The sequence below is a fragment of the Delphinapterus leucas genome, chromosome 2 (assembly GCF_059928025.1).
Source record: "Delphinapterus leucas isolate spDelLeu-1000000601 "Yukka" chromosome 2, BTC_Dleu_Yukka2, whole genome shotgun sequence".
NCBI lineage: Eukaryota > Metazoa > Chordata > Mammalia > Artiodactyla > Monodontidae > Delphinapterus > Delphinapterus leucas.
Window position 1 is genome coordinate 178,628,642 of NC_143130.1, and position 17,705 is coordinate 178,646,346.

The following is a 17,705-nucleotide window of genomic DNA, read 5'->3' on the forward strand; positions in this document are numbered from 1 at the left end:
TTCTTCGTTGCAGTGCGCGGGCTTCTCATTGTGGTGGCTTCCCTTGTTGTGGAGCATGGGCTCTAGGCACTTGGGCTTCAGTAGTTGTGGCACGTGGGCTCAGTAGTTGTGGCTTGTGGTCTCTAGAGCACAGGCTCGGTAGTCGTGGCGCACGGGCTTAGTTGCTCTGCGGCATGTGGATCTTCCCGGACCAGGGCTTGAACCCGTGTCCCCTGCGTTGGCAGGCAGATTCTTAACCACTGTGCCACCAGGGAAGCTCTTACATTTATTTTTGATCCATTTCAAGTTAATTTTATATACCATGTGAGTTAAGGGTCCAGCCTCATTCCCTTATGTGTGTGCTGTCCAGTTTTCCTAGCACCATTTGTTGAAGACTACTCTTTTCTCATTGAATGATCTTGGCAACCTTGTCAAAAATTACTTGGCTGTATAGATTTATTTCTGAACTCTCAGTTCTATTCCACTGATTTATATGTCTGTCCTTATGTCAGCATCACACTGTTTGATTACTGTAGCTTTATAATAGTTCTGAAATCAGGCAGTGTGAGTCTTCCAACTGTGTTTTTTATTTCAGGATTGTTTTGGCTGTTCGGGGTCCCTTGTAATTCCATACGAATTTTAGGATCAGCTCTTCCATTTCTGTAAGAATACCAGCTGGGATTTTGGTAGGGATTTCATTGAAATCTGTAGATCGCTTTGGGTAGTATTGCCTTGTCTACTTCACAGTGTAGAGCACTGTCTTACAGAAGGTAGCGCACAGAAGGAGGGCTTGTTTAGTCACTTCTGGGCTCCAGCCCCGAAGTCTGATGTGGAAGGTCTGGCCCCAAGCCCAGGAATGTGCCAGTTTAACAAGGTCCCCCACGAGTCCTAGGGACTCCAAGGTTTGAGAACCACTCTGGCCTTACCCACCTTCCCTAGGGAGGGGGTCTGGGGTTCAGCAAGAGCGAGTTTCCTAGTTTGAAAATGGCCAGTTCGTGGGCAGGAGCAGTCTTCACAGCTACTTCCTGTTCAGCCCCCTCTTGGCATTTTGGCCCTGCTTGACCTCTGGGAGTAAGGTCATTGGAATGTGTTCCAGTTGACTTTTGTGAAGCAGCATTTCTTGGGCCGAGTTCAGGAGCTCTCGGGGTGGCAGAGGGTGGGTGACATTTATGGAATCTCCCTGTCTTTTCCATACTGCCTTTTCTCCCAGAGGCCAGGGTGGTGTGCCTGTCTGACCTGCACTGAGTCCTCGATTCGGCTGGGAGGTCCTCTTGTTCATTGCGTCTTGTTTCTTGCCATCAGACCTCGGATACATTTCCAAACCTCTCTCTATCTGAGCACCTCTGATCTCAGAGCCCTGGGACCCAGCAGACCTTGCTGGGATCTGCTGAGGAGACAGACCTTGCAGGTGGTGCCCGGCCCTGCCCTGCTCGCTCCAGGGCCGCGCTCCCTCCTGTGCATACGCTCTTGCCCCCCGGCACACGCCTCCCTGCCCTTTTCTCCTGGTTCTTTCCTGATCATCCTTCAGTCTCACCTCGCCGACAGCTCCTAGGGCAGCTCTGCCTGACCGCCTGTCTGACCCCAGGTTCGTGCTCTCAGAGCACCACGTTCTTCACCGCTGTAGCTCCCCTTACCTGTGGCAGCCTTACATGTCCTCGTGTGACTGTTTGATTAACGACGTGTCTCTCACCAGACTTGAAAATCCAGGAGTCAAGAAGATTGATCCCCAGCACCCAGCACAGTGCCTGGCACGGGGCAGGTGCTCAGCCAAACACCTGCTGGGTGGTTGGGGTTGGTGGGAGGTCGGTGGAGGCACGAATGGGCGGGTGCAGTGATGGGTAGGCGGGGTGAGCAGTGACAGGTAGATAGATGATGGCTGAGTGGCTGGCTGGCTGGCTGGCGGGGAAGCACCAGTCAGTGAGTTTCCAGAACCTCCTTCCTCTCCACTTTATCAGACAAACGCTCCTTGGGACCTGTTGTTTGACTGTCCTTCAGGACACACAGGTGACTGAGACACCTGGAAAAGACACAGAACATCGCCAGGGCTGGGACCCAGTGTCCCAGAGGATGGTGGCAGCGTGTGGGGCTGGCGGGGGCGCCTGACGACTCTTCTGTGCCGCCTCTCCCCTCCCAGGACAAGACCTTCTCTGAGGAAGAAGTCCTCTGCTCCTCTCCCCACCTCCCACCCCCCAGCGACCCCAGGACTTCACCGGCCCCTTCTCCCCTCCTGGAACCTTAACAGCCCGCCTCCCTGCGTCCCTCCCTCTCCCATGAGTTGACTTGTTCAGGTAGTGCCCCAGCAGCCTTGTTCTGCCCTGTGGCCTCTTCTCCTCTTAACCCTTTGCAGTCTGGTTCAACGGCCCCGGCTGGGCCCTCCACCGCCCCTCTGCAGGCTTCCAGGGGCTGCTAATGGGCTCATTTTGTGTTCCTCCTGACCTCTGAGTAACACTTGCTACCACTGCCCAGCCCTTCCCGCCGCTTCTTTATTATCCTATTAGTTAAAGTGTTTTCAAAGAGCCCCGCCCCCACCTGCCCACCACCACTGGACGCCAGAGTGACCAGTGGGGCATCTCAAATGCCGAGGCCTGGGCCCTCAGGGTGGTTGGCGTGAGCAGCCCGTGCTGAGAATCAGAGTGGGGACAGCGTCTCCTGGGTCCTGCCCAGCGCCCCCAGCCGAGCTGTCTCTCACCTGGATTATTCCACCGGCTTCCAACACGGGACTCCGCTCCTTCCAGCTTCCCTGAGGGCGGTCCTCGCAGCAGCCGTGTCCGCTCACATCACTCCTCTCTCCACACCTCCCTTAGCACGGAATCTGCTGCCTTCTCGCATCCCCCTTCTCACCGGCCTCCAGGCTGGCGTGCCCCTGCTGGGGCGGCAGGGTCAAGGACCCCCACCCCCACCCCATTGCCGTGGTGTTCCCCTGGCCCCTCTCTCCCTGTTACATGACGCAGCCCTGGTGTGTTTGCCTGGCCCACCCCCAGTGAAATGGAGGCTCTGTGAGGACAGAGGCGCGTGGTTTGTCTGCAGGGGAGGTTTCCCCGGCACCCAGCATCTGAGGTGCTCGGCGCTTGCTGAGCAAATGACCGCGTGGCTTCACGGGGAGGTGTGTGTCCAGGAAGCAGCCGATCCGAGAGCTGCGGGGGTGGCATGGTGTTCCGCGGAACCCAGCCTGGGAAATGGTGCAGGATGACACCCCTCGTAGGATGTGTCCATACGGGTGCCTTGCTCATCCTCGTAATGTGCAGTCAGCAACGTCCCTGCTTGTATTCCAGCTGCTTCTGCTCTCCTGTCCTTTGAGAACTGGCTTATGTCCTTGCCCCTCCCGCTGCCTCCCCTGGGAGTGAGGTTCAAGTCCCGTCCTGATATCATCGAGTTTGGGGGTGGGGGGCAGCGGCTGCCACTCATGCCCTGAAAGCCCGCCGAGCTGTACACTTGGGTTTGTGTTGTTTTTTAAAGGTGTGTGACCCTTCAGTAAAAAGCTATCTTTTTATTGGATGAGAACAAGTGAAGGGCTGGGCTCAGGCACCGTCTCAGAGGGAAGCAGGGAGCCTCGTGTCCATGCCCCCCCTCAGCCCGGGCAGGTGTAGCTCCCCCGGCCAGGAGCTGTGTGGGGTTGTGCAGGGTGGGTTGCAGCCTGCCCTGTGCACGAGGGCGTGTGGGGGGAGGGTAGGCCGGCCGAGGCCCCGAGGAGGCAGGGGCGTCACGCCGAGGAGTTCCCGCTGTACTCTGGGCAGTCGGGAGGCAGGCGGGCAGGCAGGAGGGGTCCCACAGTGTCTGGGCAGCCTGGTGACTGGCGGGTGGCAGGCAGGACCGTGCCCAAACCGGGCAGTGGGGCCGGGGGGCCGAGGGGGTCCAGGTTCAGAGCTGTCCAGGAGATGACGGGCGCCCAAGGAGGGAGAGGAGAGAGAAGGGGCGCCGACCCACCCTGGCCGCCCAGTGGCGGTTCTCCTCCCGACCCTCCTCCTCCTCCGAGGGCTTCTCCCCGCCCGCCGGCTCTTCCCTGCCTCCGCATCACAGTGTCTTCTCTGTCTTCCCACTGCACCACTGCCCGGAAACTTCGTGGCTTCGAGCAGCGCTTTGCTACTCATACCTCTCAGGACTCTGGGGCTGGGATGCGGGCGGAGTCCAGCATGGACGGCTCCTCCCTGCTTCACCACGGCCGGGCCTCTGGGCCCCGCACACCTCTCTTCCCTCCGCGGGGCCTCCGCACTGCAGACTTCTCCATGCCAGCTGAGCTCTGAGAGGAGAAGGTGACGCTGCCTGCTCCTCGAGACCAGGCTCGGCCCTGCCAGCGGGATGCTTCCGCCATGTTGTTTTAGTCAAAGAAGTGAGAGGCCGGATTCCAGGGGAGGGGCACAGACCTCCCGTCTCCGTAGAGCGGAAGTCACAGCCGCACCAGCCATGGGAAAGCAGAGAGAGCTTCAGTACCTATGTTCTTGCCTGAAAAGCATTTAGGATGCTCCTCAGCTGAGAGAGCCCATGAGTTCTGATCGCATCTCCCACAGGCACACAGGGCGTGTCAGCCGCGTCTGTGCCCAGCGTGGTGTGCCGATCGATCGCAGGGCTGTCCATCCGCTCCCCGCAACCCCTCATCCTCTCTGGAGCGGTGGGGGGGGGGGGATGCTGGGCCTAGGGCACCCCTCCCCGCACGCGAGGCCGAGCGGGCTCACTGGCCGCCTCGCCTGCCGGTTCCTGTTTCCTGCGAAGCTCGTGGCAGCTGTGCACAGTCGGCCTGGCTCTCGGCCTGGCCCTGTCTGTATGCCAAGCAGAGCAGAAGAGGGGGGCTCGGGGGCATGAGTGGGGAGACCCATGTCCACAGACACCCACCTCGACCCCTCCCCAGGCTGCCCAGCCACCCTTGATCGAGCTCCCGGGCCGGTCCACACACCTTCTCCCCGCGGACCCTCTGTCCCAACGCTCTCAATGGCAACTGCATTTTTTGGTGTCTTTTACCTTTATAACTTATAAAATTTAACTTTTCATTTTGAAAAACTTCAGACCAACGGAAAACTTGCAGATTTCAGTAACTCCCATAGCCTCAGGTCCACCCAGAGTCACCCACTGCCAACACTGGGCCACGTTTGCCTTCTCTCCGAGCATGAAGCTGTGAACAGGGGCTTGTGAGGACCCTCAGGCCAGGCCCCCGGCCACCTCCCCTTCCCCTGTGGCACCTGCCGTCTGTCGCTGCCCGTTAATGCAGCCCGCTCCTCCTGGCCCGGCATCCCGCAGGTCTCCCCATGTCCTTTCCTTCTCCTGTCACCTGGCCCATCTTTGTTCCCTAGGACATGCAGCACTGAAGAGTTGGGGCTCCCTGCTTGGTGGGAGGTCCCTCAGCCTGGGTCTTCGGGGCGTTTCTATCCCTGTGAGGCTGCGCTCTGGGGACAGGCCTGGTCCCCCCACCCCCTTGCCCGCCGCTCCTGCCGTGCCGGGCTGCCCTGGGCGGTGCGGGAACTGCCCTCCCCAATCATGTGCGCCCACTTCCTTCCCTGAGGAAAGGCCCTTCCTGCTTCCAGCCCGCCGGGGTCGCCCTGGTCAGCGTCCACTCCAGCCCCAGCGACCAGATGCTGTGGGCCCTGGACAGCAGGTGGAACGTGCACGTCCGAGTTGGGATCACCGAGGAGATGCCGGTGGGGACCGACTGGGAGCACGTGCCAGGTAGAGGCGCTGGGTGGGCGGTGGCCACTGCGGCCACACTGGGGCCTGGTTTGTTTCCGAGGCTCTGCTGAGGCAGGTGACAGCAAGCGTCTACCTCAGTGTTCCCCAGCGTGGGCACCCCACAAGCAGAGCACCAGCCCCGTGTCCTTGGGGTTCCTTGTCGGATGACCGTTTCTGGACCGCCTGGGCTCTGGTCCTCGGGTCTTGGGCTCTTGCAGCCTTGCCGGCCCTGCAGACAGGGCGTCCTTTCCCTGGGCTCCCACTCGGTGCCCAGCCAGGGGGAGAGCAGGCTTGTGGGGAGGGTCGGTCCGTCCCTTCTGCGGCCGGGACTGAGGGCAGACAGATGCTCCGTTTGCCTGCAGGGTTGCAGGCCTGCCAGCTGGCCCTGAGCGCCAGGACCGTGTGGGCCCGCTGCCCCAACGGGGATCTCGCCCGACGGTACGGCGTCACTGACAGAAACCCTGCCGGAGACTACTGGAAGAAGATTCCCGGGCACGTGACGTGTTTCACAGGCAGGTGCCAGGGCACCGGGGCTCCCGTGGATGGCGTCGGTGGGGCTCTGGCGGGGGGCTGGGGCGGTGCTGCTCCCATGGGGCTGGTTCACCCACATGGGAGCCCATCCCAGGGTCACACCTGCCGGGGGCCACGCAGCACCCGGACTCTGCCAGGGTCTCCCGGGAAGAGGACGGGGCGCCAGGCCGCCCCCTTGAAGGCCGGGGAAGCCGAGGTGCCGGTCGGGGGGTGCCCGGGGCCCCACCGCTAGGCAGCGCATGTGCAGACGTGGAGCCGGGCTGGGGAGTAACGGGCGTGCGGCTGGCTCTTGTCCCTGCAGTGACCTTGTCAGACGAGCTGTGGGCAGTGGGCCCCACCGGCTCCCTCCTGCAGCGGCTAACTAGGACTTTCAGCCACTCTCACGGCACCCCGAGCAGCCAGGCCACCGCCCCCCACCCCGAGGACCTGGACGACGAGTGGGAGGTCATCTGAAGGAGCTCTCGGCGGGGAGGCCACCGAGACCCGTGTGGCGGACACGGGCGGTTTTGAGTCGCTTGCCCTTGGACGTGCCTCGCCCGCTCTTGTCAGGCACGTCTATCCAGGTGGGACGCTCCGCTCTTGCTTTCCTCCGTATTTGTTTCCATCTCATTCCAGAACCCACAGCCTTGGCCGAGAGGTCCGGAGCCGTTGCTGTAGCAGCAGTGCCTCTGAACTCCCGCTGAGGCCGTCCCCGAGTGGGACGGTGGCTGCTCCAGTTGCATGCACTATGGTTACCGCCGTCTGCTGTGGTCACCTTCCCATCACTGACCGCTCCCGGGCCCGTGGAGCCCAAGGTCAGTGCCGTCCATCCACCGAATGTGTTCCTGGGATGGCTTCGTCTCCACCACAGGGTCCCCCCACCTCCTCTCTGAGACGCAGGTCCCAGCGCCCATTCCCTGCTGGCCACACCAGATGGGAAGCCAGCTGTGCCAGGACGAGGACACACGCATAGCGACATGCACACGCCACACACACCCTCCCTGCCCGCTCCCAGGGGGCCGGGCTCGCCTCCAGCAGAACAGTAAAGGCCAGTGGGTGACCCGGAATACGGAAGTGTGCGTGTGTATCCGAGGCAGGTGTGGTGGGACGTGGGAACCTTAGCCATGTTAGTGACATAGGAATGTCTTAGGGTGACACTCAGCCCTGCTGCTGGTGACGTCGTGAAAACCAGAAGCACCTTCAGAGGATGAATCTACTAATTCTTGCCTTTTTTGTTTGTTGTATTACAAACCTACATGAGATACCTCACTTGAAATCAGATCTTACAAATTTAGAAGAGAACTGTATTTTCTGAAACCAGGGGAAGGCCTTTGATTCCTTCCCCTGGTCTGTCCTGAGCCTGCGCTGTTCTTGGCTGCAGCTTCAGAGGACGGACACCGCCCTGTGTGTCCTCGATGTGTGGGGCAGCCACGGGACCTGCCTGCTGGCTGCGAGTGGCAGCCAGACATTGTCAGCGGGTATCTGGGGGGGTGCCCAGCGAGGTTGAAGCTGGGGCCTGCTGTGGCCACGTCAGACTTCAGTCCATGGGCTCGGCCTGCAGTGCCTACCCTTGTCGCTGGCATCTGAGCTGTAGGACTCTGCAGCCCAGCCAGGCATCCGCCCTGAGCCCGCCACCCCTCCCTCTTGGAGGCAGCTCCACGGAAGGACTCCAGCCTGGCTGCTTTTTTTAGCCTGCCCTTGGCCCGGGGCCCAGTTACTCAATGCCTGTTTTCTACTAAGCAGGTGTGTCCGGGAGCCCCCAGGCCACAGGTGAAGAGCGATAAGATTTGTTCTCTGACAGGACCCAGCTAGCCATGAGGATGGAGGTTTTCCAGGTCTAAATGAGGACAAGATGCTGAAATCCCAGACCTTACTTACTACTTCACTTTTATAGAATGCGTTTTTTCAGAAGTCTGGTGACAGCAGAGGGAGCGCAGGCGGCTGAGGCTCCTCTTCTGCGTATGTTGTGCCTTTTGCCGGGCTCCTCAGATGGCAGAGCTCTCCTGAGCCCACGGGACTTTAGTGCAGTTAACCCAGTCTAGTTAGTTTGATACTTTTAAACTACTTGTAGCCTCAGTGCTTTGTACGGTTTTCTTTTCTTTTTTCTTTTTTTTTTTAAGTTGTGCTTTGAGACAGTGCAATAAACTAGACTTTTCCGAGCCTAGTCGAGTCTGATGTCTGAGTGGTGAGAAGGTGCCCTGAGTGGGCACTCAGGAAGGCTGTTCCCACTGGTGCTGCAAAGAATCTGCTGCTGGTGTTGCCAGCCCAGCCCCACGGCCAGGAGGGTGTGGGCAGACGTCATTTCGTGACCATTTTGCCCGGGGGCTGTCCTGGGGGAGTGCCACTGCAGAGGTGGCCCTGGGGAGGACACCGTAGCGTGAGGCAGAGCACAGGGCCGCTGTGGGCAGGCTCTGGGGGCTCGAGACCCTGGGCCTGAGTCTTCATCCAGGACACAAAACCAGACACCAGAAGTGCCCTAGTGGAAACCAGCACATGGAAAAAAGATCACGTTCACGACAGCAGCGGGATGCATCACGTGCCGGGAAACAGCCTGAACAAGAAATGTCAGACTCGGTCGAGAGCTGGCCAAGCTCTACTGAAGACTTCCAAGAGAGCCCGAATTGGGAAGGCAGTTGACATTCCTGATGGAAGACCACAGCCATTGTGCAAAGAAAGACACCAGTCCTTTCCAAAGACATTTATGGCTATCACTCAATTTGTCAAAATTCCCACTGGGATTTTCTTTGTTGCGGGTAGGCAGAGAAGAATCCATAAAATAATGTTCATACCCACAGACACCCCCCCCCTTGACTGTGCCAGATATGCTGTGAGGGTCTCACGCGTGCAGCTTCACGTCCTCAGTAGGGCCCTGAGAGGTCAATACCATTAGCCCCAGTGAGACTCAGAGAGGTGAAGTAACTTGCTTAAGTCAGCACAAGGAGCGCTGGGATTGGAGCCCAGCTCGGTGGGACTCCAGACCTGCGCTGTCTGACGCCACCTCACTGTCTTGAGAAGAAGAAACAAATGAGGATTGCCAGGAGCGATGACAGGGGCCAGCAAACGAAGTGGGATGTGGATGGAAGGGCCAGTGACGTCGGGCAGCCCAGCGAGGTCCACGGGGAGTTAACAAGGTGAAGGCGGCACGCAGGTGAGAGGACGGGACAGTGACTTCACAGTTAACTGATGCGGCCCGCCACTTAACCATTCAGACAAACGTTAGTTAAGTGGATTAAAGAGTCTTAAAACTAGGGGGCAAAAAACTATCTGATTTCTGGATGGCAAGCACTTTCTAAACTCACAAGTAGTGGGAAAAGTCAGAGGAAAATACTCTATAGACTTGATTTCTTCAAAATATAAAGATGCTGTGAATGAAAAACCCCGCATAAAACTAGAAGGGGAAATAGTTGCAACAAGTCGGAGGAACACCGAAGACACACGTATGGACAAAGGAGATGAAAGGGCACTGCTTAGTGCACACCCAGGGCAGGCGTGCACATGGAGCAAGCGGGGAGCCGCCGTTGGCACGGCCCTTCGGGGAAAGCCACTGGGTCCGGCAGCAGCCTTAAAACCCTCAAGTCCCGGAACTCCTCCTACTTCTGGAAGCCTGTCCTCAAGAACAAATCCTAAGTCAGGGTTAAACATACAGCGCAGCATCGTTTGTAATTGTGAAACACTAAAAACAACTGACATTCGGGAGCATTCCTCTCATGAAACAATATGCAGATGTTAGAAAGCACGTGTCTTCCCGGGGGATGTGCGTTCTGAGCAGTCAGTCATGCAGTTTCATCACAGCAGCGTTAAGTCTCTTGGGCGTGGTAATGATCATGTGAGTTTGTAGGAGATCATACATACAGGGAGAGGTAGATAATGCCAGTGGACACGTTGTACTCTTCTAACTTATGGTGGGTTTGAAATCTTTTTCATAATTCCAGGGCGCAGAGGAGGGGCAGAAAGACACTACACAAGCAGCTGGTCACGGTGGTCACCTGTAGTGTGTACCTTTTTGTATCTTTTGAATTTGAGCCATGTAAATGTGTTATTTATTCCAAAAATAAATAAAATTCACATTTTAAAGACTCAGTTCTCTCTAACATCAACTCTTTATCGTATCAGCGCTAGCTGAATCAAATACCACAAAGTAAACACCAAAGGCTTCTCAAAAATCGTATTTACACAATGTTTTACAGTATACGGAAATGCTTACTCTACAGTAAAGTTTTTAAATACTAGATTTGATCTGATGTCATGTGAAAAAGTATGCATAGAAAAAAATTTGAACATATGTATATATGTGCATAGAGAAAAACAGAAGAAAATACACCAAATGCTAGTAGCAGTGGTTGTCTGGGTGGTGGGATGCCGCCAGGCAGGCGGGCAGCCTCTTTACCTGGGAGCTGCATGGAGGGGCCTCTGCCACATCCTGCCCTGGATTTCTCTGCACAGTCCGAGCATTCTCCCATGAGCATGCATTCTATCAGCAGAAATTCTTTATAAAAGTCACTGAAGATGTGGGAATTCCCTGGCAGTCCAGCGGTTAGGACTCCTCGCTTTCACTGCCTGGGCCCCGGATTCAGTCCCTGGTCGGGGAACTAAGATCCCGCAAGCCGCACGGTGTGGCTTAAAAAAAAAAAAAATCACTGAGGGGCTTCCCTGGTGGCACAGTGGTTGAGAGTCCGCCTGCCGATGCAGGGGACGTGGGTTCGTGCCCCGGTCCGGGAGGATCCCACATGCCGCGGGGCGGCTGGGCCCATGAGCCATGGCCGCTCAGCCTGCGCGTCCGGAGCCTGTGCTCCGCAGCGGGAGAGGCCACAACAGTGAGAGGCCCGCGTACCGCAAAAAAAAAAAAATCACTGAGGATAGAAATCTCTTATCTTCAACCTCTGCCTTGGTTGGGATGGTTACACGTGTGTTGACATTGGTTATGACCCCTCAAACCACACCCTTAAAGTCTGTGCATTTATTATGTCAAGTATGCCTCAATTTTAAACTGTAGCAGGACAAAACCAGTCACCGTGGAGCAGGGCTGCTTCACATCCACACACTTCTGGAGCAGAAGCCTTCCCCAACCGTGCCTGTTTCCCCTCCATCCCGACTTCAGGAAGCACCCTTGTTCTGAACAGGATTTCAGGTAACTTAGGAAACTGCTCTCAATACAGTATTTTAAAGTTGAAGAAATTGACAGGAAAGGAAATCAGTAGGAATATCGAGGTAGTAATGGGGTAAGTTAGCACACGACACGGCCAAAGTGGGGGCAGAGCAGGGGCCTTGTGGCCACAGGCCGTCACAGGGCTGTGTGTCCCTTTCGGGCTCCAGGCACAGGGTCACAGTACCTTGGGGACGAGCAGCCCAGCCTTCTCTGTCCTCCCCGACAGGTGTCTGGGGTGCAGGGATTCTGGCCCCTGAGCTCTCCGGAGTTGGAAGTTCACTGGGCCCCTGGATGGCCATGGCAGGGGCAGTACTGGCAGGAGTGGGGTTTTCCTTAGACAAGGTTCATGGAATGAAGGAAGTGAACGAACGAACCAAGGTGCTTTGTCCCAGACACGTGGGCCTTGTCCCAGGCAGAGCCATTGCCTTTGAGAAGCCATCAAGGCTACCTGCCAACAGCCAAGAAGTGAGTCTCCTGGCTGACTCTGGCCCTCCCCAGGCCTCCCTGCTCATCACCAGGGTGACAGTGGTGACGGGGTGCTGGAGGGCCCAGGGGAGTGATAAGGCCAGTGCTGAGGCCCGCCTGCCCGCCCTCACTCGGCCGGCAGCAGCGGCCAGATAACCCTGAGGCTTCTCCGCCCTGCACTGTTGCTCTGGGTTCTCTGCTCCCACGGACGCCTGGGGTGCCCTGGGCCAGGGGTCCCCAGTGGGACTCAGTGGGAGCTGTGCCAGGAATCAGGCCCCACTCTGCTGCCACAGGGCTTCTTCAGCCTTCCCTGTGGCTCCCTGTCCCACCAGGCCGCGGCCAGGACACCCGGGGCTGACGCCCCCCCGCTGCCGTCCTGCCCTGCACCCCTCCAAGCTATGAAGCTGTGCTCCGGGGCTGGGCCCCCTGCTGTGGTGCCCACAACAACTCCTGCCTGGATCCTGCCCTGCGTGCCAGGACCAGCCCAGGGGCTGCCTCCTGCTCCCCGGACAATGGGTTCTGTAGGGTCCCCGCCAGGGAGCCCCCCCAACCTTGCATCACTCCATCCCCAGCCCAGGGGGCTCAAAGGAGTTCATCACCAAAGGGGCAGCTGTAGGTCTAACAGGGAAGCGGATGGGGGCCTAGCCCTGGGCCTTGGGCCAGGAGGGCTGACCCCACAGAGGACAGAGCTGGGACCTGGGAGACATGAGGGGAAGTCTGCATGCCCAGGTCCCCCGTCGGGTGCCCAGGTTCTTTCCAGGCAGAAGCTGCTTGGGCACGAGGGTGCCAAAAGTTCCCAACATCTCCCTAAGCCCAAAGCCCAGAAGCCACGGAGACCTGCTGCTCTGGTCTGCCCTTTCCACCTCCTCCAAAGGAATGCACCCTCCCGCAGCAACGCATCCCCGGTTAAGAACCAGGGGACTCCTGATGTCCCAAGTTTTAAGCTAGAGATGCTAGTATCCACTGCCCCCAAGTGTCAAGGTTCAGAAAGGCTATTTAACTGGGCCAGGACACACAGCAGGAGGGGAGAAGCCCTCGCTCCCACCCAGAATCTAGGATCAGCACCGGGCCGTACACCCCTCCATCCCCCCCCTCCTCCCCACCAGGGCTGTGTGCCCACCCACCCCACGCTTCCCAGCAACGGGGGTCACATCCTTTCCAGGGCAGGTAGGGAGCTTGGAGATGCTCCAAAACCCCTTTGTAAACAGTTGGGGACACTGAAGCCCAAGGCAGGGGTTTATCCAAGGTCACCCTCAGAGTGGGTGGCAGGTGCAGACCAGAACCAGGCCCCCTGGCAGAGCTTCCCGCTGCCCAGGCCCCTTCCACAGCCCCCCTCTGACGGCCCATCACCCTGGACTCTGCCACCACCACCCAAAGCCCCTTCGGCCCCCAGGCATGCCCCCCTCGGGGACACTGGGGGCAGGGTGGGCAGTGGGTGCCCCCAGCCAGGCGGCCACTGTTCATCGGGCAGATCGTTAGCCCTCTGCTCCTGGCAGAACATCGTGGCCCTCCAGCCCATGCCGGCGCGGGTTGAATTTCACGGCCCAGCAGAATTCCCGGGCAGGACAGCCTGGCCATCCCTGATCCCAAGGCTCCTCGGGGCACGGACCCAGCTTCTCAGCCAGGGTCCCTCTGTCCTGAAGGGTCAACCAGTCTCCATCTTCAAACCCTTCCTGCGGAAACCAGGTCTACTGGCTGAGGCTGGAGGGCCCGCCACGGGGTGACGCAGCCACGCCCGTCAGGAGCCCCAGGATTAGGTACCTGCCAGTCGCCAGAGGAGAGCCAATGGGGCGACTGCGACAAGTCCAGGCCTGGGCTTCTTTGGGGAGGGCGCGGTCCCAGTGACAGCCGAGGAGGAGGCAGGTGGCCAGGACGGGACGGGGGCAAACAGGAGGCACAGCCTGGGTCCTGCCCTCCACAGCTCGGGACCTGAGGCCCAGCCCCACAGGGGAGTGGTCGAGGCCCCACCTGCTGACGGGGCAGAGAATCTCCACCCAGCGCCCACGGGCGGTTCCCTCGGCCTCCAGGCCTTTGCACACGCCGTCCCCCTGCCTGGACACGTCAGTCCACCCCCCTGCACCTGCCCAGCTCAGCTGTCTCTCCCTCCGGGACACCTTCCCAGAGGCTCTAAATCAAGATGGGAGGCCGCTCCTCAGGGTCTGGGTAGTGAGCTGAGGGCAAGGCCCGGCTCTCAGGCGTCGCCTGACCCCGTAGCCCAGCTCCACGCAGGGAGGTGGGGAGCTGAGCGCGGCCGGATCCAGAAGACCTGCAGCTCCGGGTCCGCCTGCCCGTCCTGGCCCAGCCCCCAAAGCACGCTACAGACAAAGCAGAGATTCTGCTGTCCAGAGAACAATATATGTAAAGTGCAGGGTACAACGCTCTGAAAAATAGTATTCTGCAAAAATCCAGCACCCGGGGTGCCCCCGCGGTCTAGCCCTTGCCCGTGAGGTCCAGTGGCTGTAGGAAGGGCGGCAGCGGCAGCTCGTCCAGGGCCTCGGGGAAGCGGCCGGGCGAGATGGCGGTGACCAGCACCTGCATGGCGCGCGCGAAGAGCGAGGGTGGCGCCAGGCCCGCCAGCCACTGGAACTTGTCCTCGCCCAGCAGCCGCTGCCAGCGCGGCCGGTCGCCCAGCAGCTCGCGGCGGGCCGGGCCGGCTGCGTCCGCGGGCGTGTACAGCGCCAGTAAGTCAAGCAGCAGGAGGCGGCGCTGGCGCGGCTCCCCGGGCGCAGGCGCCCCGACAGCGGGGGCGGTCCCGGCATCACGGCCCAGCTGACGCAGCAGCAGCTCGAGCGGCGTGAGGCCGCCGCCGTCGCGCAGGCCGGGCGAGGCGCCGTGGCCGAGCAGCAGGAAGAGGCACTCGGGTCGCGCCAGCTCGCAGGCCACGTGCAGCGACGTGCCGCCGCCCTCCACGCGGCTACAGCCTCGCCGGTCGAGCAGGCGCGCGCGCTCCTCGGCCGGGAAGTCGCGCACGGTGCGCAGGATGCGGCGCAGGATGCCCACACGGTTGTAGCGCACGGCCAGCGCCACGTGCGGCCCGGGCGCCGCGCAGCAGCGGAAGCCGGCGCTGGGCGGCGCGAGTGCGCACCGCGGGAACGTGGCCAGCAGATAGTGCGCATACGCCTGGTGGTCGTGCACGAGGGCGTAGAGCAGCGCCTCCGACGGCGAGTAGGCGGCGGCGCGCCCGCGCTCGTCCCAGTGGAAGGCTTCGCTAGCGCGCATGTCTTCCAGCAGCCACACGGGCAGCAGGTCGCGAACGGCCTGGTAGAAAGCGAACGACGACTTGCGGCACTGCTTCTGCGCCCGCGAGCGCGCTGCGCCCGCGCCTTCGGGCCCGCCGTTCGCGCCGCCCCCAGGCCGCCGTGCGTCCCACGGCATGCTGGCGGCGCCTCCCGGTCTCACGGCATGGGCCTGGGGCCGACCACCTGCGGGCAGAGGGAAGCGCGGTGAGGGTTGAGGGTTGAAGTTCCGGGTGGAGAGGGGTCTCCCGTCCAATCCTCACACAGCCCCACCTGTCCGGGCCTCTCTCGTACCTGCCCCCAGCCTCCGACCGGCCCTCCCAGTCACTCCTCACAGCTTCCCTTCTCTCCCAGGCCCTGAACCACCTCCCACATCCTTGATCTAGCTGCGCCTGGTCGCCCTCCCCAAAACTGTCTTGTTCTCCGGTACCTCTGCTAAAGATGCCCTTCCCTGTCCCTGCCCTCACAGCCCCAGCTACCGTCAAGGCCACACAGAAACCCCACACCCCGTCCAGCCCAGGGACCCACTGGAAGAGTTCCTGCTCCCACCTGTGAGAGCTGCATCCAACTCCAAGGGAAAAGCCAGGTAGGGGACTAGGAAAGCTGCATTCCACATCTCAAGCTGAGCCAAATCTTTTCTGTAGCCCAAGCTCCCTATCCCCAGCCCCATCTAACCTTGACCCTGTCGTCTGACCCCCGACTGCGGTCGAGATCCCTACCCCAGGCCAGGCAGGGTCAGAGCTCTAGACTCAGACCTACCTGGCTAGTGCACCGCGATTACCTAGCTCTGTGTAGGTGGGTGTATTACTGTTGCCTGAGCCTCTGCTTCCTCATCTGTAAGAAAGGGGGAAGGCAGTCTGTGAGCCATAGCAGGAAGTGGGGGCCTGTAGCCTTCCACCCAAACATGGTGTTTACTGGATGTCACCGCCCCTAGCTCCTGGGAGGAGGCAAGAGGATGAAATCAACCTAGAAACTGGCGTGTACACTCTTCACAGTCTGTAAATCCCCTCCAGGTCTGCTAGTTCCCTGAGTCTTCCCAATGACTAGAAGAAGCAGGTACTGTCATCCCATTTTCCAGTAAGGGACTAACTAGTCCAAGGTCAGTCGGTAAGTCATGGTAGAGACAGGCCTGGAACCCAGATCTCCTAACTCCTATATCGGGCTCATTCCAGAAGTGGGGGGGCCCCCAACCCACGGGGAACCCAGCTTGAGCTCTAACCTTGCCCTCTGAGCCCCCTGCGCCAACCTGAGCCCTGACCTCCAACCCCTGGCCCTGGCCCAAGCTCCCCACTGCGTTTTCTCAAGGGTAAGCCCTTGGTCACAAGGGACCTGGGTCAGCGGATAAGCTGCGTCCACACACACTGTGTAACTAAGTTACAAAGACGGGCACAGGGGTTGGGGGCTGGAGCCACAGCACCGTTTTGGGGACACCGTAACTGGAGCACCACGCCTGGGTCTCCGCGACCCGGGTGCACCCTGTGTGGACACTGGGAGCGGGGCAGGTTACGTAAAGTTGAGCCGCCCCACGTCACCGGGCAGCGAGTCACGGTCGCGGCTCAGTGAATGGGGGGTTGGGCCACCGAGGGCAAGGCCGCGCGCCCAGGGCCGCCCGCCAGTTCCTCCCCGTCCCCTACTGGCGGCACGGCCGGACCCCGGGTGGCCGCGGGTCGCGGGTCGAGGCCAGAGTGCGGGCCGGTGGCCGGCGCAGCGAGGGCTGCACCTGCGTGCGCGTGTGTCTGGGGGGGATGAGGGGGGCGGCGGCTACACGCCGAGCCGGCCGAGGAAGGGGGACTCACCGTGGGGGTCGGAGGGGCCGCTAGCCTGGCGTCCCCGCCCCCGCTGCGGGCCGGAAAGCTTGCTGGCCCCCCGCGGGTCGGCGCGCAGGCGAAGCTCCCAGGACAGACGGACGGGAGGGTGCCGCCGGCGCCCGCGCCCGCCGCAGCCGCGCTCTGAGCCGCCGCGGCCAGATCGCTGGGCGGCGGTGCCGGCGCCGGCGGCTGGCGGGCTAGCGGCGGGCGGCGCAGTGCGGCCCCGGCCGGGCAGGACCGCGGGGCCGCCCGCCGCCGCCATTGGCCCGCGCTGCCGGCCCCCGCCACCACCCATTGGCCGCCGCGCTGCACCATTGTTACGTCACCGGTCGGCGGGCGGGGCGCCCAGGGGGACCCGCGGAAAAGTTGGGAGAAACTTGAGGGCGCGCGGGGGGCGGGGCCGGGATGAGGAGTGAACGGGGCGGGGCTCCCGGAAACCCGAGTGGCCGGCGAGAAAAGGCTCCGGGTTTCGAGCTCCCGGCGACGGGAGACCTGCGCCGGGAAGGGCCCCTGGCCCCCGCCTGCTGTGCCCCGGCTCAGTGAGAGACTGGGCGCGCACTTAGGCGCTCCGGCTCCGCCGAGCGTGACTTTCTTCGGCACCCCACGAGTCGTATTCCACATTCCCTTTACGCTGACCCTCTGTGACCTTGGGGATGACCTCCTCCGGGACTGTTTTCTGGGACTGTACGTGGAGGGGTCGGGGCGTAGGAACTGTCACCCCTAAGGGCCCTGGCCGCTTTCTGCCCGGGAGGGTCGGGGCGTCTCGAGCCCCTGCTCCATGCTGACTTTCCCAGGGTACGAATGGATGAACGAATGCAGACAGCCATTTATGAGGGCCTGTGTGTACCAATCTCTGTGCTAAACATACTTGATTTCAATTCATTTTCGCAACCGGTAGCCGTGCGA

The 17,705-nt window shown here is 60.7% G+C and overlaps 2 protein-coding genes across 11 annotated transcripts in view; one reads left to right on the forward strand and one right to left on the reverse strand.

Moving 5' to 3' along the window:
* The window catches only part of TECPR2 (tectonin beta-propeller repeat containing 2), a 95,494-nt gene extending 85,273 nt beyond the window's left edge, over window positions 1–10,221 (forward strand). For 2 of the 7 annotated variants that reach the window (XM_089908213.1, XM_089908215.1), the window contains 3 exons: window positions 5,476–5,634; window positions 5,978–6,146; window positions 6,467–10,221. In XM_089908213.1, the coding sequence (XP_089764339.1) occupies window positions 5,476–5,634; window positions 5,978–6,146; window positions 6,467–6,618 (480 nt within the window). In that variant the 3' untranslated portion in view covers window positions 6,619–10,221. Of the gene's footprint in view, window positions 1–5,475; window positions 5,635–5,977; window positions 6,147–6,466 lie in introns of those variants that run through there. The other 5 variants (XR_016392275.1, XR_016392276.1, XM_022576041.3 and 2 more) reach the window with 5 other exon arrangements.
* A 3,867-nt stretch (window positions 10,222–14,088) lies between these two features.
* On the reverse strand, window positions 14,089–17,027 carry ANKRD9 (ankyrin repeat domain 9). 4 transcript variants are annotated; one of them, XM_089908216.1, is made up of 3 exons: window positions 16,788–16,900; window positions 15,773–15,825; window positions 14,089–15,177 (listed from the first exon to the last, which is right to left on the reverse strand). In XM_089908216.1, exon 3 carries the CDS (start codon window positions 15,128–15,130, stop codon window positions 14,186–14,188), a length of 945 nt encoding a protein of 314 aa, XP_089764342.1. In that variant the 5' UTR covers window positions 15,131–15,177; window positions 15,773–15,825; window positions 16,788–16,900; the 3' UTR covers window positions 14,089–14,185. The 4 variants fall into 4 exon arrangements, with proteins under 4 accessions (XP_089764342.1, XP_022431746.1, XP_022431747.1 ...); XM_022576038.3 differs by having other exon boundaries at window positions 15,751–15,825; XM_022576039.3 differs by lacking the exon at window positions 15,773–15,825 and having other exon boundaries at window positions 16,788–17,027.
* Window positions 17,028–17,705: the final 678 nt, after the last annotated feature.